The 13,869-nt window shown below is 41.7% G+C and overlaps 2 protein-coding genes across 3 annotated transcripts; one reads left to right on the top strand and one right to left on the bottom strand.

The window, feature by feature from the left end:
• The first annotated feature begins 516 nt into the window (after positions 1–516).
• LOC306818659 (adrenodoxin-like) lies at positions 517–5,213 on the top strand. Its single transcript, XM_079336346.1, has 4 exons — positions 517–1,014; positions 3,248–3,372; positions 3,493–3,622; positions 4,271–5,213. Exons 1-4 carry the CDS (start codon positions 881–883, stop codon positions 4,377–4,379), a joined length of 498 nt encoding a protein of 165 aa, XP_079192472.1. The 5' UTR covers positions 517–880; the 3' UTR covers positions 4,380–5,213.
• An 819-nt stretch (positions 5,214–6,032) lies between these two features.
• On the bottom strand, positions 6,033–13,866 carry stradb (STE20 related adaptor beta). 2 transcript variants are annotated; one of them, XM_079336344.1, is made up of 12 exons: positions 13,644–13,865; positions 12,972–13,163; positions 12,305–12,385; positions 10,773–10,875; positions 10,551–10,672; positions 10,242–10,350; positions 9,854–9,977; positions 9,591–9,762; positions 9,389–9,493; positions 9,039–9,295; positions 8,895–8,937; positions 6,033–8,133 (listed from the first exon to the last, which is right to left on the bottom strand). In XM_079336344.1, exons 2-12 carry the CDS (start codon positions 12,981–12,983, stop codon positions 7,972–7,974), a joined length of 1,290 nt encoding a protein of 429 aa, XP_079192470.1. In that variant the 5' UTR covers positions 12,984–13,163; positions 13,644–13,865; the 3' UTR covers positions 6,033–7,971. The 2 variants fall into 2 exon arrangements, with proteins under 2 accessions (XP_079192470.1, XP_079192471.1); XM_079336345.1 differs by lacking the exon at positions 12,305–12,385 and having other exon boundaries at positions 13,644–13,866.
• Between the last annotated feature and the right edge of the window lie 3 nt (positions 13,867–13,869).

Raw genomic sequence — 13,869 nt, 5'->3', positions numbered from 1 at the left:
GTTCGTTCACTGGTTGCACGGTTACGTCAAGGTAGCGTCAAGTAAAGAGCACACGTAAGGGAAGTGTGGTGAATGGACTTTCAAAATAAAAGTACCGCCCCATTAGGTTCGCAGAGGAACGTTTTCTAAAGGTGAACTGAAGTTTATTTGAAACTCTATGTGGTGTTTAATATAAAAGTTACTCATAAACTACATGTTTTGTTTTAACGACTAGGCATACCACAATAATACTTTGTTAGCCAAATTATACTATAATATGTTCATCCTCATAGGCACTGTGTGTGCATGATCGTGTTCATGCAGTTTATACCATAGACTGTATACAGACTTACATCTTGAACTGGCTTGAACTATTTTTTGATGTAATTATGTGTGATTTTCTTCTGCTACCCTGCTTTGCTGCTGTAAACACTGTACATTTCTCCATCCATTCCATTGTATACCCTCACTAAATTGATCGCAAAGTGTACGAACATGAATGCGTTTCACAGGGTTTGTTTGCCGGAGCTTTTATTTTGAAGTCATTTCCGGATGTCGTGTGTTTCAACTGGAGGAAGTACATCGGAATGGTCTTCTTGCGTAAACTTGTGCGGTGTGATTACAGCCGATAGTATCTACTTTTCATCAAGAGCCTCCGAGGTTAATATGTTGGTACCTCAGACATCCTGCAGTTACTGTATGTTTAGGGTTACGCAATGAACGTGACAGTGACAGAGTGACTTATTGTACTTAAAAACAAGCTACTGAGGCTAACTAGCTCGCTCGGCTAAGACAGAACCATCTTTGAGTCCCCTCAGCGACCTCGACAGAAGCGGACTGAGTAACCCAGCGTGTGTGCTTGGTCGGCAGTTCTGATAGTTTTGGACATTTAATACTTCAGATGGCTTTGATAGCAGCTTTAAGAGGACTCGCTCACGTGAGGCTACGAGAGGTGACCCGGATGACGGCGGCTGTCACCTCCAGTGTCTGCTCGACTGCTCTCAGGAGTTTCACCACCGGCACCCAACCTCTCAGGTGAGGAGAATTTCTTTATCGTAGGGGGTAAAGTTTTAAATGTCACCTGAAGAAGAGCTTTCATAATGTGCACTGTGCTGATCTGGATCACCTTAAAGAGAGGCACATGTGTTGGTCACACCACAATCAAAAACACCTTTTGTTAAAGTGTTATAATGTCGTTTTTCATTCCCACACAGCTGATCGTTCACTCCCATACCATGCAAAAGAAAAAAGTCCAAATGAATAACTGAGCTGAATGACACTCTGGCGTTTTTTTTGTAAAGATAAGTTATCTAGAGTCAACAAAGGGATCACACAGGGATAGTAATGCTTATCAAAACAGTTTAAAACTTTCTCATGAACCCAACACGATCAGAACTTCTTGGAAAAAATGATTACTGAACCTTGGGGGGGGGGGGGGGGGCCGAAGAGGGCTAAAAACTCCACACAAGGCTATAAAAGGGATGCTCCTTTTAGTTTTGATCAAGGTTAGGCTCCTCAGGGCCAAACGACCTGTCAGACTTGTGACTCAGGTTTGATGTGCTGGTCTGACCCTGACCCCTCACATATAGCTGTCACTTTCAAAAGTCCACCCTGGTGGTCCACATCTCCACATTTCTGCATCTTTGTCAGTAGGATAAAAGGTTTATAATTGACATGTTTTGTAAAGCGGATTACAAAGGGGGTCCAACTGGTCCAAAGGGGTCATTAAGTTTGTTATGAATCGAGATGAGGAATCTGTAGGTTTCTATCTCTGAAGTTCGTTGTTGTTGATAGCATCATTGTTTTATAGTCTGCATAAATCAGAGTAATCCACTCCTTAAGAGATCAGTGGATTTTGGTGTTTTCATTGGATCTCAGACATCCTCCTGTTTGAATAAGACGCCTCCTTTTGTTTCTGGTGTGGAGCATCAAAGGAGACTTGAGTCCAACTCCAGTTCCCACACACTCGTGTAGTTGTATCAGACCAGTGTACACACAAACACTCCCTGCAGTGAAATAGTTACTTTATGAGCGTGGCTAATCACATGAAGAATGTTTATCCTGCTCCTGAAAAGAAACGGACTGAGGACAGACGAGATTTGTCCGCTCCCACACAATGAACAAACGTGTTCATTTTAGGCTTAAACGTGCATTTTAAAGAATTCTTAATCTTAATGTGGATGTAAAAGTATGTTTAACCTCAAATGCAAATGTTTCACCCTGAGATTCGAGGTATCAGTATTTATTTAAGATTTGGAGTCGTTTCCTTCGCCACTTGTTTCCTGCATATTGTGCTCTGACTTTGACCTTTCTGTAACTCAGTAAACAAACATTCCTGCATTTGTCCAACTTTACTTTTCTTTGGCTATCAAACAAGAACCAACCATTATTCCCCACACCAAACAGCGCTGAGCAATCAAACACATAGACACACATCGATTACGCAGTCATGAAATCGAGATCGTTGAGATTAAACGAGCCGATTTTCGTTTTCACCACTAGAGGGCGTTTCATTTCTTATGTGCTTTAATAATTGTTTTAATAATGACTTGTTGCAGCGCCTGAGATTTTTCTTTTTTTAAACAAATGAAGTTTTCAGGAAGCTGGTTTAAAATCAGAGTCAAGTGGTTGATTGTGATATTTGAGGCCCCTGTCCATGTTTGGTCAGCTGAGCTGTGTGCAGTGATAAGTGATGGCCGCTAGAGGGCAGCGTCAGTCAGGAGCCGGCCTGTAGTTACAGATGACCATTAAACCTCTTGTTGTTGTGTGGATATAGTTATTTAAAAAGGAATAACACACGATCAAAACTCTCACAATAAACACAAATGGTGCTTTTTTAACTTTCCTAAAAATATGAACCCAATCAGCCAGATGGTGGCGCTGTACTGAAGGAAACAAAGCCCCTCATACCTGAAGCTGGACACACAGGTCAAGTTCATTGTGTGACCGCCAAAGTCCTCCATGATGGATCACCCACGATTTAGACTTTTTTGTTTTCAAGATATCGACCGATAAACCTCGACAGGGGCGGAGCTTTTCAGAGCAATAACTCGTAACTTTTCGTTCTGGGCGTGTCTAGAAATGCATTTTGATCCTGACCCATAGGAGGCGCCAAAAACGTGGAGCCTACCCCCGAAATGTGTGCACAGATTTAAGACAAAGTGTGTGTGCATGCACTCGGGGTAATTGTTAGTCCAAATCTGAAGTGTCATATTAACTGATGAAAGTGGGCGTGGCCTATCACATGTTTCCTCTGTCTGCGTCTCAGGTCAGACAACAAGGTGACGATCCACTTCATCAACAGAGACGGGGAGAAGATCACAGTGAAGGGCTCGCCGGGAGACTCGCTGCTCGATGTCGTCATTAATGAAGACCTCGACTTTGACGGCTTCGGTACGTATACACACACACACACACACACACACACACACACACACACGTCATACAAGAAGACGGCGGCAGCAGGTACTCGTCCATCAGATAGTTTATAAATGTGTGTGTTGCTGTCTTCAGGAGCGTGTGAGGGCACCCTGGCATGCTCCACATGCCATCTGATCTTCGACGAGGACGTCTACAAAAATCTGGGGCCGGTCACAGATGAGGAGATGGACATGCTAGACTTAGCCTACGGCCTGACTGACACGTAAGTGTCGCTAACACAGGGGTGTCCAAAGTGCGACCCGGGGGCCATTTTAGGCCCTTGAGGGGATTTTTTTTGCGGCCCTCGACTTCATTCAAAGAATCAGAAGATTTTAGCCAGAGGACCTTTTTTTTTTTTTTACGTTAGCGAGGGCTGAACAATATTCCTCGAATTAAAAATGTTCAGTAACATATATGTATTTTCTTTTTCTTATTTTTTTTTTTTACAGCTTTGATTATTTTCCAAAATGTTACTTTTACAATAAAATCAACCACGTTAAAGGCTTGATTCTGAGAGAGAAACGTTTTTTTTTAGATGTCCCTGTCTTCTTTCTTTGTGAACCTTTTGATTCTGATCTACAAAGAAAAAAAAAATTGAACACAATAGTTTCATCTGAAATTATTTGTATATTCATGTTATTATTGAAGAGGGCCAAATACAAAAAGTTCCTTTAAAAAAAAAAACCCTGTGGCCCTGCGAGCGATTCTAATACGACAATTTTGGCCTGGAAGAAAAAAAAGTTTGGACACAACAAAGATTTTTGTTTTGAGTTATCATCCAGAGTGAAGAGTCCAGATCTGTGATTACAGTCATGTGACATCTCCGTTCATGTTTAAAAGCAAAGGCTGAATCTTTCCCCCCCCCCCGCAGGTCTCGTTTGGGTTGCCAGATCTGTCTGACCAAATCCATGGAGGGCGTCGTGGCCAGGGTTCCCGAGAGCGTAGCGGACATCAGACAGAGCCAAGACGGCTCCTCCTAACGGGGAGCGCGTGGTCGCAGACAGTGAGGGGTACGTCATGTATGCGTCTGTCGGCACTGCTCTCCTCGCAAGAGCATTCGTCAGTCCTGTTATTTTTTTTAACAAAACCAAACACATTTCCAGCTCGAGGAAACCAGGACATAAGAATACAGAACTTTGACTCAACAGATAAATTCCCTTTTTTTTTATAGAGAGAGAGAAAACATCTTTTTAGACTAAATCTGCAACTTTCAGTGCACAAGACAGTCTCTGTGTGAAATCAAATAATAAGATTATTAACTCTGGTCTAAGACATCTTATTGTTAACCCTGTTGATCTGCACTGATTTTTTTCCCCCCCATCATTCTAATCACGATCAGAAAACTTGATCCAGAGGTTGACACAGGTTTCAAATCCCAACAAGTAGCTCAAAACCCCCCCCGTCCGTCATTGGTTAAGTTCTCGGGGCTTTTGGCCCCGCCCCTCAATTAGAGCGAAAGTATCTTTTAGCTTTTTCTCGTTTTTATGACCCCGTCCAACACGCAAACATCTGAACTTCATCCGACTGTTTTTCATCGTGTGTGAATTCAGTCGTTTTCACTGAACGTTTAAAAAGGTGCATGGCAGGTTTCTACCTGTGACTGAAACGCTTGGACAGTTTCTCGACGCCTTAAAGATTTAATGCGGACATCCCCAAACCTATATTTTATTATTCTACCCATGTATCCCCCCCGTCTATTGTTTGAATGCATCATGTAACTGTGTGATTTCATCATGTGATTGTACATAGCTAGAACACACATATATCCATGTATAGAGGGAAAAAGAATGTAATAAAAAAAATCCCCTTTCTAATGGCGTGTTGAACTCTCAGTTTTGTTTGAAATGACAAAAAAAAAACATCTTCCAGTAATGCCCGCACACTGAGAAGAGTTTGAAATGTTTGGTGGGGCCCAATCAGGGAGGTCTCCTACTGTCGTTGCAAAAAAATGTGCACATTTGGTTTTGCTTAAATTTGTGAGCCCTCAGGTGACATTGTGATAAGTTTAATAAAAAAAATAAAAAAAAGGATTACAAATAGATATTACATGAAAAGATATGAAAGTCGTCTTAATGGAAATGAAAAAAAAAAAGGAACAATACTTAAATGTGGCATTAATACATTTGCACTATTCTCCAAATAGCAGTAAAGCCCCTTGGAGTTATTTTTATGCATACTTTAACAAATATGGATTGTAATACGTTTCTGCTGCCCTATTTACATTTCAGACATTCATCCTGGATGATTTAATACTCACCATGGTATGCACACTTAAATTAAATTCAACCCTTGAGCTACAACCAGGATATGAAACTACAGGAGGAAAAAGTCACAGAAGAGCTTATCGTCATACTTTGATAACAGGCTATAAAGGATCATAGCAATGATTTTCAAATGACGCTGAAGCTTGGATCCTTATTATTCAAAGGTACAAATTTCATACATTTTTAATTATTTTTCTGTCCTTATTCGAAATAAGCTGCTTCTTCAAATAGAACTTTTTTACAATCTTGAATTTGTAAAAAAAAAAGTTCGCTGTGCCATTTGGACTGTTTCAAATCTGAGATTTCTCGTTGAACACACAAACACATACGTCAGAATAAAACTAAAGAAATAATAGGACCAGCAGGAAGTGTAGGAATAAAAATGTGTATAATTTATTTTGTTTAGAATAGGTGTTTATATATATATGTGTGTGTGTATACATATATATGTATGTATATACTGTGTATACATATAAGGCTCATACAGCTACCATGTTTGTAATGAACTGCAGATCACAGTTCTCATACACAGTACACTTAATCACAGTTACATGTAGATCAACAAATTCAGAATGCACGTTTCATTTAAAAACCAAAAAGGCATTGTTGGAGAAGTGGTCATACAGCACAGTAGAAATGAGTTATAACTTACGATAAAGGAAGGGGGGGGGGTTAATCTACAGAGGGTTTCTAACCCCTGCATGAGCAAACAGTATGCTCTATTGCTAATGTGCTTTCTTTAAGAGTCAAGTTTGCACATTGTCTTTTTTAGATATGAGAACACTTTGTAAAATACATATGTGCGTATATGTTCAAAAACACATCAACAGTATATTTCTTTACAGTATTGTAAACTTTAGATTGAATCTAATTGAAATAAATTCTGTATATATAATTGTAAATACATGTATTAATCAAAAGGCCAAATCTTGCTTTGTTCTTACAAAACTTAAATACGAACCAGAAGCATAAAGCTGTTAAAGGTCACATATTATTCTCCTCTTCAACCAGTTTAAATAAGTCTCAGAGGTCCCCAAAACTGGTCTCTGAAGTTTCTTGTTCTTAAGCCAGACTATTTCTGTGTCCGTCTCTTTAAATGCAAATGAGTTGCATTCAGCCACGCCCCTTTATGTCAGGATTTGGGTTGTCTCTGGCTTTTTTTTGCTCCATGACCAATTTAGCAGCGGGAAGACATTATCAGAGGCAACACCAAGCTGTGGGAGGGGGTCACCCAACTGGGGGAGCGGTTACCTCCCTTTGTGATGTCATAAAGGGAATATCTCCAAACGGCCTGTTTGAGCACACGTTTTCTGAAAGGTGGAGCAGAAAAAAGACGGAGAGGATGGACTTTTCTCATCATTAGGGGGGTTTGTAGACAGACTAGGGACACATATTAGAGTTAAAGAAACATGGTAAAGTGTTTTTTTTTTATGTTGACATTTTGCAAACTGCATCTAAAGTCTGCAGAAAGAGCGATTAGCTGAACTTTTATTTCCTGTATTCATGAATGTACAGATAGGTATAACTAGATTACTTTGACACTAAATAAACATTTAAAACATGATTATTCTAAGGCAGATTCTGTAATCACAAGGGATGTTGGTTTTTACCATAAAGAGAAATTGATTTTAAAAGAAAAAATCAAGACGCTCACTGCAAAATATGTGTAGCAGGTTTTTACGTTCAAATCTCTCGATTTCCTTTTGCATCTTTAGTTTGATTATAAAAATGAATATATATGCACATGGCTGACGTAACTACCCTTTTATGTACCACAGTATTCACTATTCACAGTATGAATACATAACACTTAAAAAAAGGAAAATCACACCGACACACAGTCTGTCTGTTGTAGTCTATTGAGGTTTCACTTTTTGTTGAGTTTGGTAATTTTCTGTGTAAATCCTTTAAAGGAGAAGAATTGTTTCTACAGGCACACAAAAAAAATACTGTTATACTGCCAATAATTGTTTTTTAACCATGTGGACATTTTCTTTAACTAGTATTTGCTTTTCGGAAGCGCTTGATTATTAGTCAACCAGGCTTTTATTTTGAAGCAAATCATTATTGTGACCTTTAAGATATGATTAGAGCAGCTTTTTGATCCAGCACTTTCACAGTCATGTCCACCGTTACTTCACACATGTATCAGACAAACATGTTTAAAAAAAAAAACTACTTTAAAAAGAAAGGCTCAGAGAGTGAATAATACAAAATAAAAGCACAGTAGAATTTGGCCTCGTTGCTCTGTTTTGATTGTCTCGTGTTTGGCTTGCTAGACAGTATTTGGAGTAATGGAGCTGTGGGGTTAGGAGAAGTCCCATACCCCCTCGCTGGGATCTGTAGGTGTGGACGTCAGAGGATGGCAGGACGGGGTGGGGGGGCAGGATACCGGGAGGTCGTCCGGGCTGGTGAGGGGCACTGCTGGGTACATGAGGCTGAGGAAGGAGTCTCTGGTGTGCCTCTTCACCTGTCACAGAACAACACAACACAGTTCGGACATTTATCAATGTCCGCTCTCACAGATTTGTATCATTTCATATCTGACTAACCTGCTTTGTCATCATCACATTGTGAGGCTTGATGCATGATTCAATACGGTACGGTATGACGAGTTACGATACGGCATGACATGGCACGGCATGACACGAAAACCATCGTGATTCAATACGGTACGATCAAACAACGATATGATGTGGCACGAAAGCAGTCGATACCGTTCGTACCGTATGATTTAATTTTACGACAGTAAAAGTTACAATACGGCATGACAACAAAACCCTCGATAAGAATCACATCATTCAATATAGTACAATAAAATACGTTACGCATTAAGTTACCAGATTTTAGCCAATGAATGATCAATTATGTGGATTAAACTTAAAAAATGGCCGACTTAACTACCACATGTGTTTAATTGCTTATTATGTAGGAAATGGTGCAATAGTAATAATGGTAACGAGTAGCCTAAAAAAAAAGCGGTATGATGTCACGTGATTTGAGCTCCTGTCGGAGGAAAGTGGACGCTGTGTGCACTTCATTCGAAACCTTCCAGCAGTTCTTGAGATATTTTACTCTTCAAGTGAAAGGCCACAAATAGTCACACAGACTAATCCTAATCCTTTGAAAAAAAAAAAAAAAACACAAACGGGGCTCCGTCTCTAATGAAAGAACTCATCTTGAATCATTCGAGCTCTAGTTAGAGAAATGGCATCACGTCTAGAAACCCACCGGCTTGAAGAAGGCATGGGTCAGAAGTGAAGATGCTGACGGTCTGTTGAAGACAAAAAACATTTTATTTACTTAAATCAGATTAGTTGTCCAAAAAAGTAATAATAAAAAAAGGGGGGGGGGGCATGCCGGTCCGTTTAGTACCTGCGCTCAGGCTGCTGCTGCAGACACAGCTGGACCAGGTTGTGCAGGGTGACCGAGTGATTTTTGGGTGCTGGGCTCTGAGGTCGATCTGTTGGAGGAGCGGTGGCGCTGTGTGTGAGGCTCCCTGTGGCCACGCTCTCACCGATGCCGGAGTCCACCCCGGACCGCGACACCTTCAGCCCCCCGAGCTCGCCAAGCGGGAAGGGAGCGACGTCCAGGAGGCAGCAGTGGGAGCCACGAAGCTTCTGAAGCAGCATCTGGAGAGACCAGATTTCAAAACATTTTTTTGCGAAAACGTACATAAAAATTCTTATTAGTGGATTTGATAAACGCTTTTCATTTTTAATAACCTGAGTGGGGGGCATATCCTGGAACGGCACTCTGCCACTGACCAGCTCACAGGCCACAATACCTAAACTGTAGATATCAGACTTCACTCCGTATCCATGCAGGTCCTACTGGGAGCAAGACCATGAAGATGGAGAGACAGAAATATTAGATTAACGCAGTTCTCAAGCTTATACTATCAGTCTTTATCTGGTCATTTCAGACCTGTCGCAGCAGCTCAGGGCTCAGCCAGGGCAGCAGGGCAGGGCTGTGATTCGGCATGTCGAACACGGCCCTCATTCTCTTTCCGTCACGCATCATACTGTAAATGCTGTGCAGCCCTGACAGGTAGACACGCCCCTCCCCGGACAGCAGGATATGACTGGCCTTCAACCCACTGACAAGAAAAGGAAGTGACAGACATTTATGTATTAAAAAAACAACAACCCTGCTGTAGTATCTTATGATGTCACTTGTCTCCCACTGACCGGTGTACGTAGCCCATCTGGTGCAGGTATTCCAACGCTTTCAGTACACCATAGAGCAGGTACGCAATCAGGGATTCACTCATTCCATCTGGGAAGTGTGTTCTCAGTAAGGTGTCTGCAGAGCCTTGAGGCAAAAGGAGAGAGAGAAGGACACTTTAAAAAAAAAAAAAAAGCTGTTCTATTGGGAATTGGAGGCAGCAGTGTAACTTTTGAGTGCATTTTGTATGAAGAACGGTTTGACAACGCCAAAACGAAATCCTGAAAAATATGTTAATAAATCATCAAAATAGTGAGTTTTTTTTCTTTTTTCAATCAGTCAAACTCTTGACTGTAGTTATTTTTTTTGATGGATTTTAAGGACAAAGCTCAAAGTTAGTGAGAGGCTGACCATAAGCCATGAGCGGTGTGAGGACCCACAGCTGGCAGCAGGAGCTGAACACCAGGCGAGAGGTCAGCAGGTTGGGGTGACGGAACAGCCGAGACAGCAGAACCTCGTTCTAGATGGAGAGAGAGAGAGAGAGAGACAGAGAGAGAGACAGAGAGAGAGACAGAGAGAGAGACAGAGAGAGAGAGAGAGAGAGAGACAGAGACAGAGAGAGAGAGAGAGAGAGAGAGAGAGAGAGAGAGACAGAGAGAGCAGCTATGAGTTGACTGTGCTTCAACAGAAGTGTGTCTAACGCACTTAGATTGTAGTCACCATGAGCTGCACCAGCTCCTCCTCGGTGCACTCGTCCAGGTTGGTTTGCTTGACGGCAACCAGCTGGCCAGTCGGGACGTGGCGTGCCATGTTCACCTGGCTCAGGTTGTTGAAGCCCCGACCTGTAGAAAAAAAAAGAGTCTTTGATTAATCCCTGCCCTACATACACAGCTCTTTAGTGTGCAGATGTAATTGTTTGCCTTGATTGCTGTAATGACTCACCAAGCTCAGACAGCAGCTGGTAGTGAGCCGGCACAGCGGAGAGTCCTGTGATGTCATCGCCTCCTGCTGGCCCTTGCAGAGTGTATTCAGAACCGTCACAGCTCTGCAGGGATGCACGCGCATGCATTTAAAAAAAAAACACACATAATGACTGTATCTTAAAGAATGGGACGATGACCAAAGTCATCAGAAATGGTGTAAAACAAAGTATCACAGTACTAACTGGCCCTTTATTGATGCTTTATCAACACAAGAACAAGTGTGATGCTTCAGTTCTGTATGAGGAAACAAAGATGAGAGGGGAGGGGAGGCTTGCAGCTTCAGTTGTAGTGATGCAGACATGTTGTCGGGACAGGGCAGAGTATGGTTCTCTTTCAGCGTCACACTTTATCAGCTGTGTTTGATAAAGCTTCTTTTTTTCCCCCCCAAACACACTCATTGAATGTGTTTCATTTGTTTAAAGTCAAACCATACTGTCCCAGCAGTTTGTCTGCATTACCAACGAGGGGACGTGATCATAGACATGAGCGCTGAAAAGTATTTTTTTTTTTCTTAGTATCAAGAAGTGCTTTAGGAAAAACTCCAGTTTTAAAAACAATCAAATATTTCAAGCTAACTTTGAGGGCCGATCTTGGAAAATAAACTTTAATGCCGATTTGATTGTGATTCATGAAATAGGCGCTCTGCTTCTTCTACAGTGATGTCATCAGGGTGACCTTGACTTGCATTAATGTCGGTATGTTTTAGTTTAAAAATCCAACAATGTACGTTTTGAAAATAACGACAACAAAATAAAACGCTGTGATGTCTTAGCTTGAATTCAGAGCAAGCACAATATCGAACTACTGATTAATAATGTAGTATTTTAAGGGTTTTATCCGTTACCATGGTTACTGTGTCAAACTAGCAAGATGGCGCTCAGCAAGTGTCGTTAAAAGAGCCAGGCGCTGTGCCGAGAAACTCGTCACGCGGCGGGGATAGAAGTCTCACGCGTGGGAGCAGATCAGGTAAGTTAATTGTGCTGATTGTTCTGTGACATTTAATATGAGCAGCTGACATTCACTCTAAAGTGCCCGATGATTAACTTTTAGAGTGGATGACAATATTTTTCCTCCAACCATGAATGAATCAATTTATTCTTTTCTCATGGAATTACATCTTGAGTCTCATCACAAAACGACTTCATTCTTGAAATCTTACTTTAACGTGATCTGAAGAAAAATAAACCAAAGTTGCATGATGGGAGTTGTGGTTTAGTGGATCTTGCCACATACAAGTACCAGAAGACCTCTAAAGCACAAAAAAAGGACTTATTTAGTTTTAACCTGTCTTCAGAGTCCCATAAAGTTGACGGAGCACCCCTTTAAACAATTCAGTAAATGACTGACTTGTACAGCTTTAAGGGGGTGGGGGGGTGGGGGGGGGGGGGGGGGTGTTAAGCACCTTCAGACAGATGAATGAACAGAGATGAAATGACGGGAGAGCATCAGTGTGACGCCTGTCTCCATGCTGACAGTGTCTTGGCTACTGACCAGGAACTGGTGGCTGGAGTCCTCATAGCGCTCCTCTATGTCCAAGGGCTGGACCTGAGCGTGGGAGATGCAGGAACAGTCCTGGTGGAAGGGTGGAAGGAGGGGTGGGAGGGTTAGGAGCACACAGGTGAGACATGCCAAATGGGAGAGGGGGAACACTGAGATGGAAGGGAGTGGAAGGTGCCTCAGGAGGAGGGAGGATGATTTGAAGACGCAGAGAATCAAGCATCGGGGGAATGTGAGCCGTGGGGAGCACTTAGAGAGCTTTTTTATCGGAAGTGGTGAGCAGAGAGAGAGAGAAAGGAGAGTCAGAGTGATGATAAGAGGACACTGATGCCTCCTGATTGAGCAAGAAAATAGCTCCATGTGTGATAAGATAGATGGGAGGGATGCACAGGTAATTTTTATATATGCCACCTCTCATTTAGTTGAGTCTATAAATAAATGTTGCTGCAGATGCAGAGAGGAAACACTTTGAATTAAAATGAAATAATGCAATCTTTATCCCAAACAAATGATACAATATAAACTCATTTAATTTGCAACGTCCTGTCAGAGGCATCAGAACTACAGCCCAAAGATTCGTGACTGTCACCGAGGTCACAACTGGCACTCATGAAGGTAAACAATAAACAAAACAAACAAACGTGCAGCGTGAAAGTCTCACCAGGAAAGACATGGAGTCCTTTCGGTGATGGTAAAATCAGGTTTTGGCATTCATCCGCTCACAGGCCGAAGAGGGGAGCGACGGTCGCGTCGGAGGAGGAGGGGGAAACAGGAAGATGTAATCTGAGACAAGCATCCGACCTCAGACATTCATTCATCCAGCCATCTGCAGCTCACCTTTACATCAGCTGATCTGCAGGGGAAAAAATGGTATGAAATCAGAAATCGTGACTCCCTGTACAGCTGTGCGTTAAGAAGGAAAATTATGCAAAACAATGTTTGTTTTTTATTTGTGGGATGCACGTGCTCTTAATAAACCAGATATCATCAGCTGTCTTGATGTAAGGGTAAAAGATTATGTTTCACAATAAAATCCACCTGGAGGTTAGACTTTTAATGCAGCCATTTTATCATAATTTTATCATCAGTGACGTCACACAGTCAAACGACAGTCAATAAGTTAATATACAAATATGGATTGCATCTTTTGTGAGGGTTGGGCACGATCAAAACAATAATACACACACACACACACAAACACACGCCCACGAATAAACTCCCACTAAATATTTGCCACTAAATATCCAAAGCTGAAGAAAAGCGGTGATCAGCCCTCGTAACAAAATAATCGGATGTATTTGAAGGAGCCTCTCATAAAAACGAAGCTGCTCACATCTTTCCTCTGTGCAGCAGGACTCGACGTAAACAAGTTAAAAATACAAAAAAGGGGGAACGAGATATCCTTAAAAAGGTCGCAAGGTCCAACAACGTCTATGTCTCTTAATTCAGATTCAACCTATTGAAGTAACGAGCTGCATCATCTCGATCGCACCGCATAACATCCTTAAAAGCGAAAAAAAAAATACACGACTTTTAATTTGACACATGATAATCGACGC

This window comes from Symphodus melops, assembly GCF_947650265.1.
Source record: "Symphodus melops genome assembly, chromosome: 23".
In the NCBI taxonomy this organism is placed as follows: domain Eukaryota; kingdom Metazoa; phylum Chordata; class Actinopteri; order Labriformes; family Labridae; genus Symphodus; species Symphodus melops.
This window is presented reverse-complemented; position numbering and strand designations above follow the sequence as displayed.

Coding starts and splice junctions, on each gene's coding strand:
- LOC306818659 (XM_079336346.1), top strand. CDS start 881: ATGGCTTTGATAGCAGCTTTAAGAGGACTCGCTCACGTGAGGCTACGA. Junction 1,015..3,247: donor ACCGGCACCCAACCTCTCAG/GTGAGGAGAATT, acceptor TCTGCGTCTCAG/GTCAGACAACAAGGTGACGA. Junction 3,373..3,492: donor CCTCGACTTTGACGGCTTCG/GTACGTATACAC, acceptor TGCTGTCTTCAG/GAGCGTGTGAGGGCACCCTG.
- stradb (XM_079336344.1), bottom strand. Junction 8,938..9,038: donor CAGCAGCAGCCTGAGCGCAG/GTACTAAACGGA, acceptor TGTCTTCAACAG/ACCGTCAGCATCTTCACTTC. Junction 8,134..8,894: donor CCCATGCCTTCTTCAAGCCG/GTGGGTTTCTAG, acceptor GTTCTGTGACAG/GTGAAGAGGCACACCAGAGA.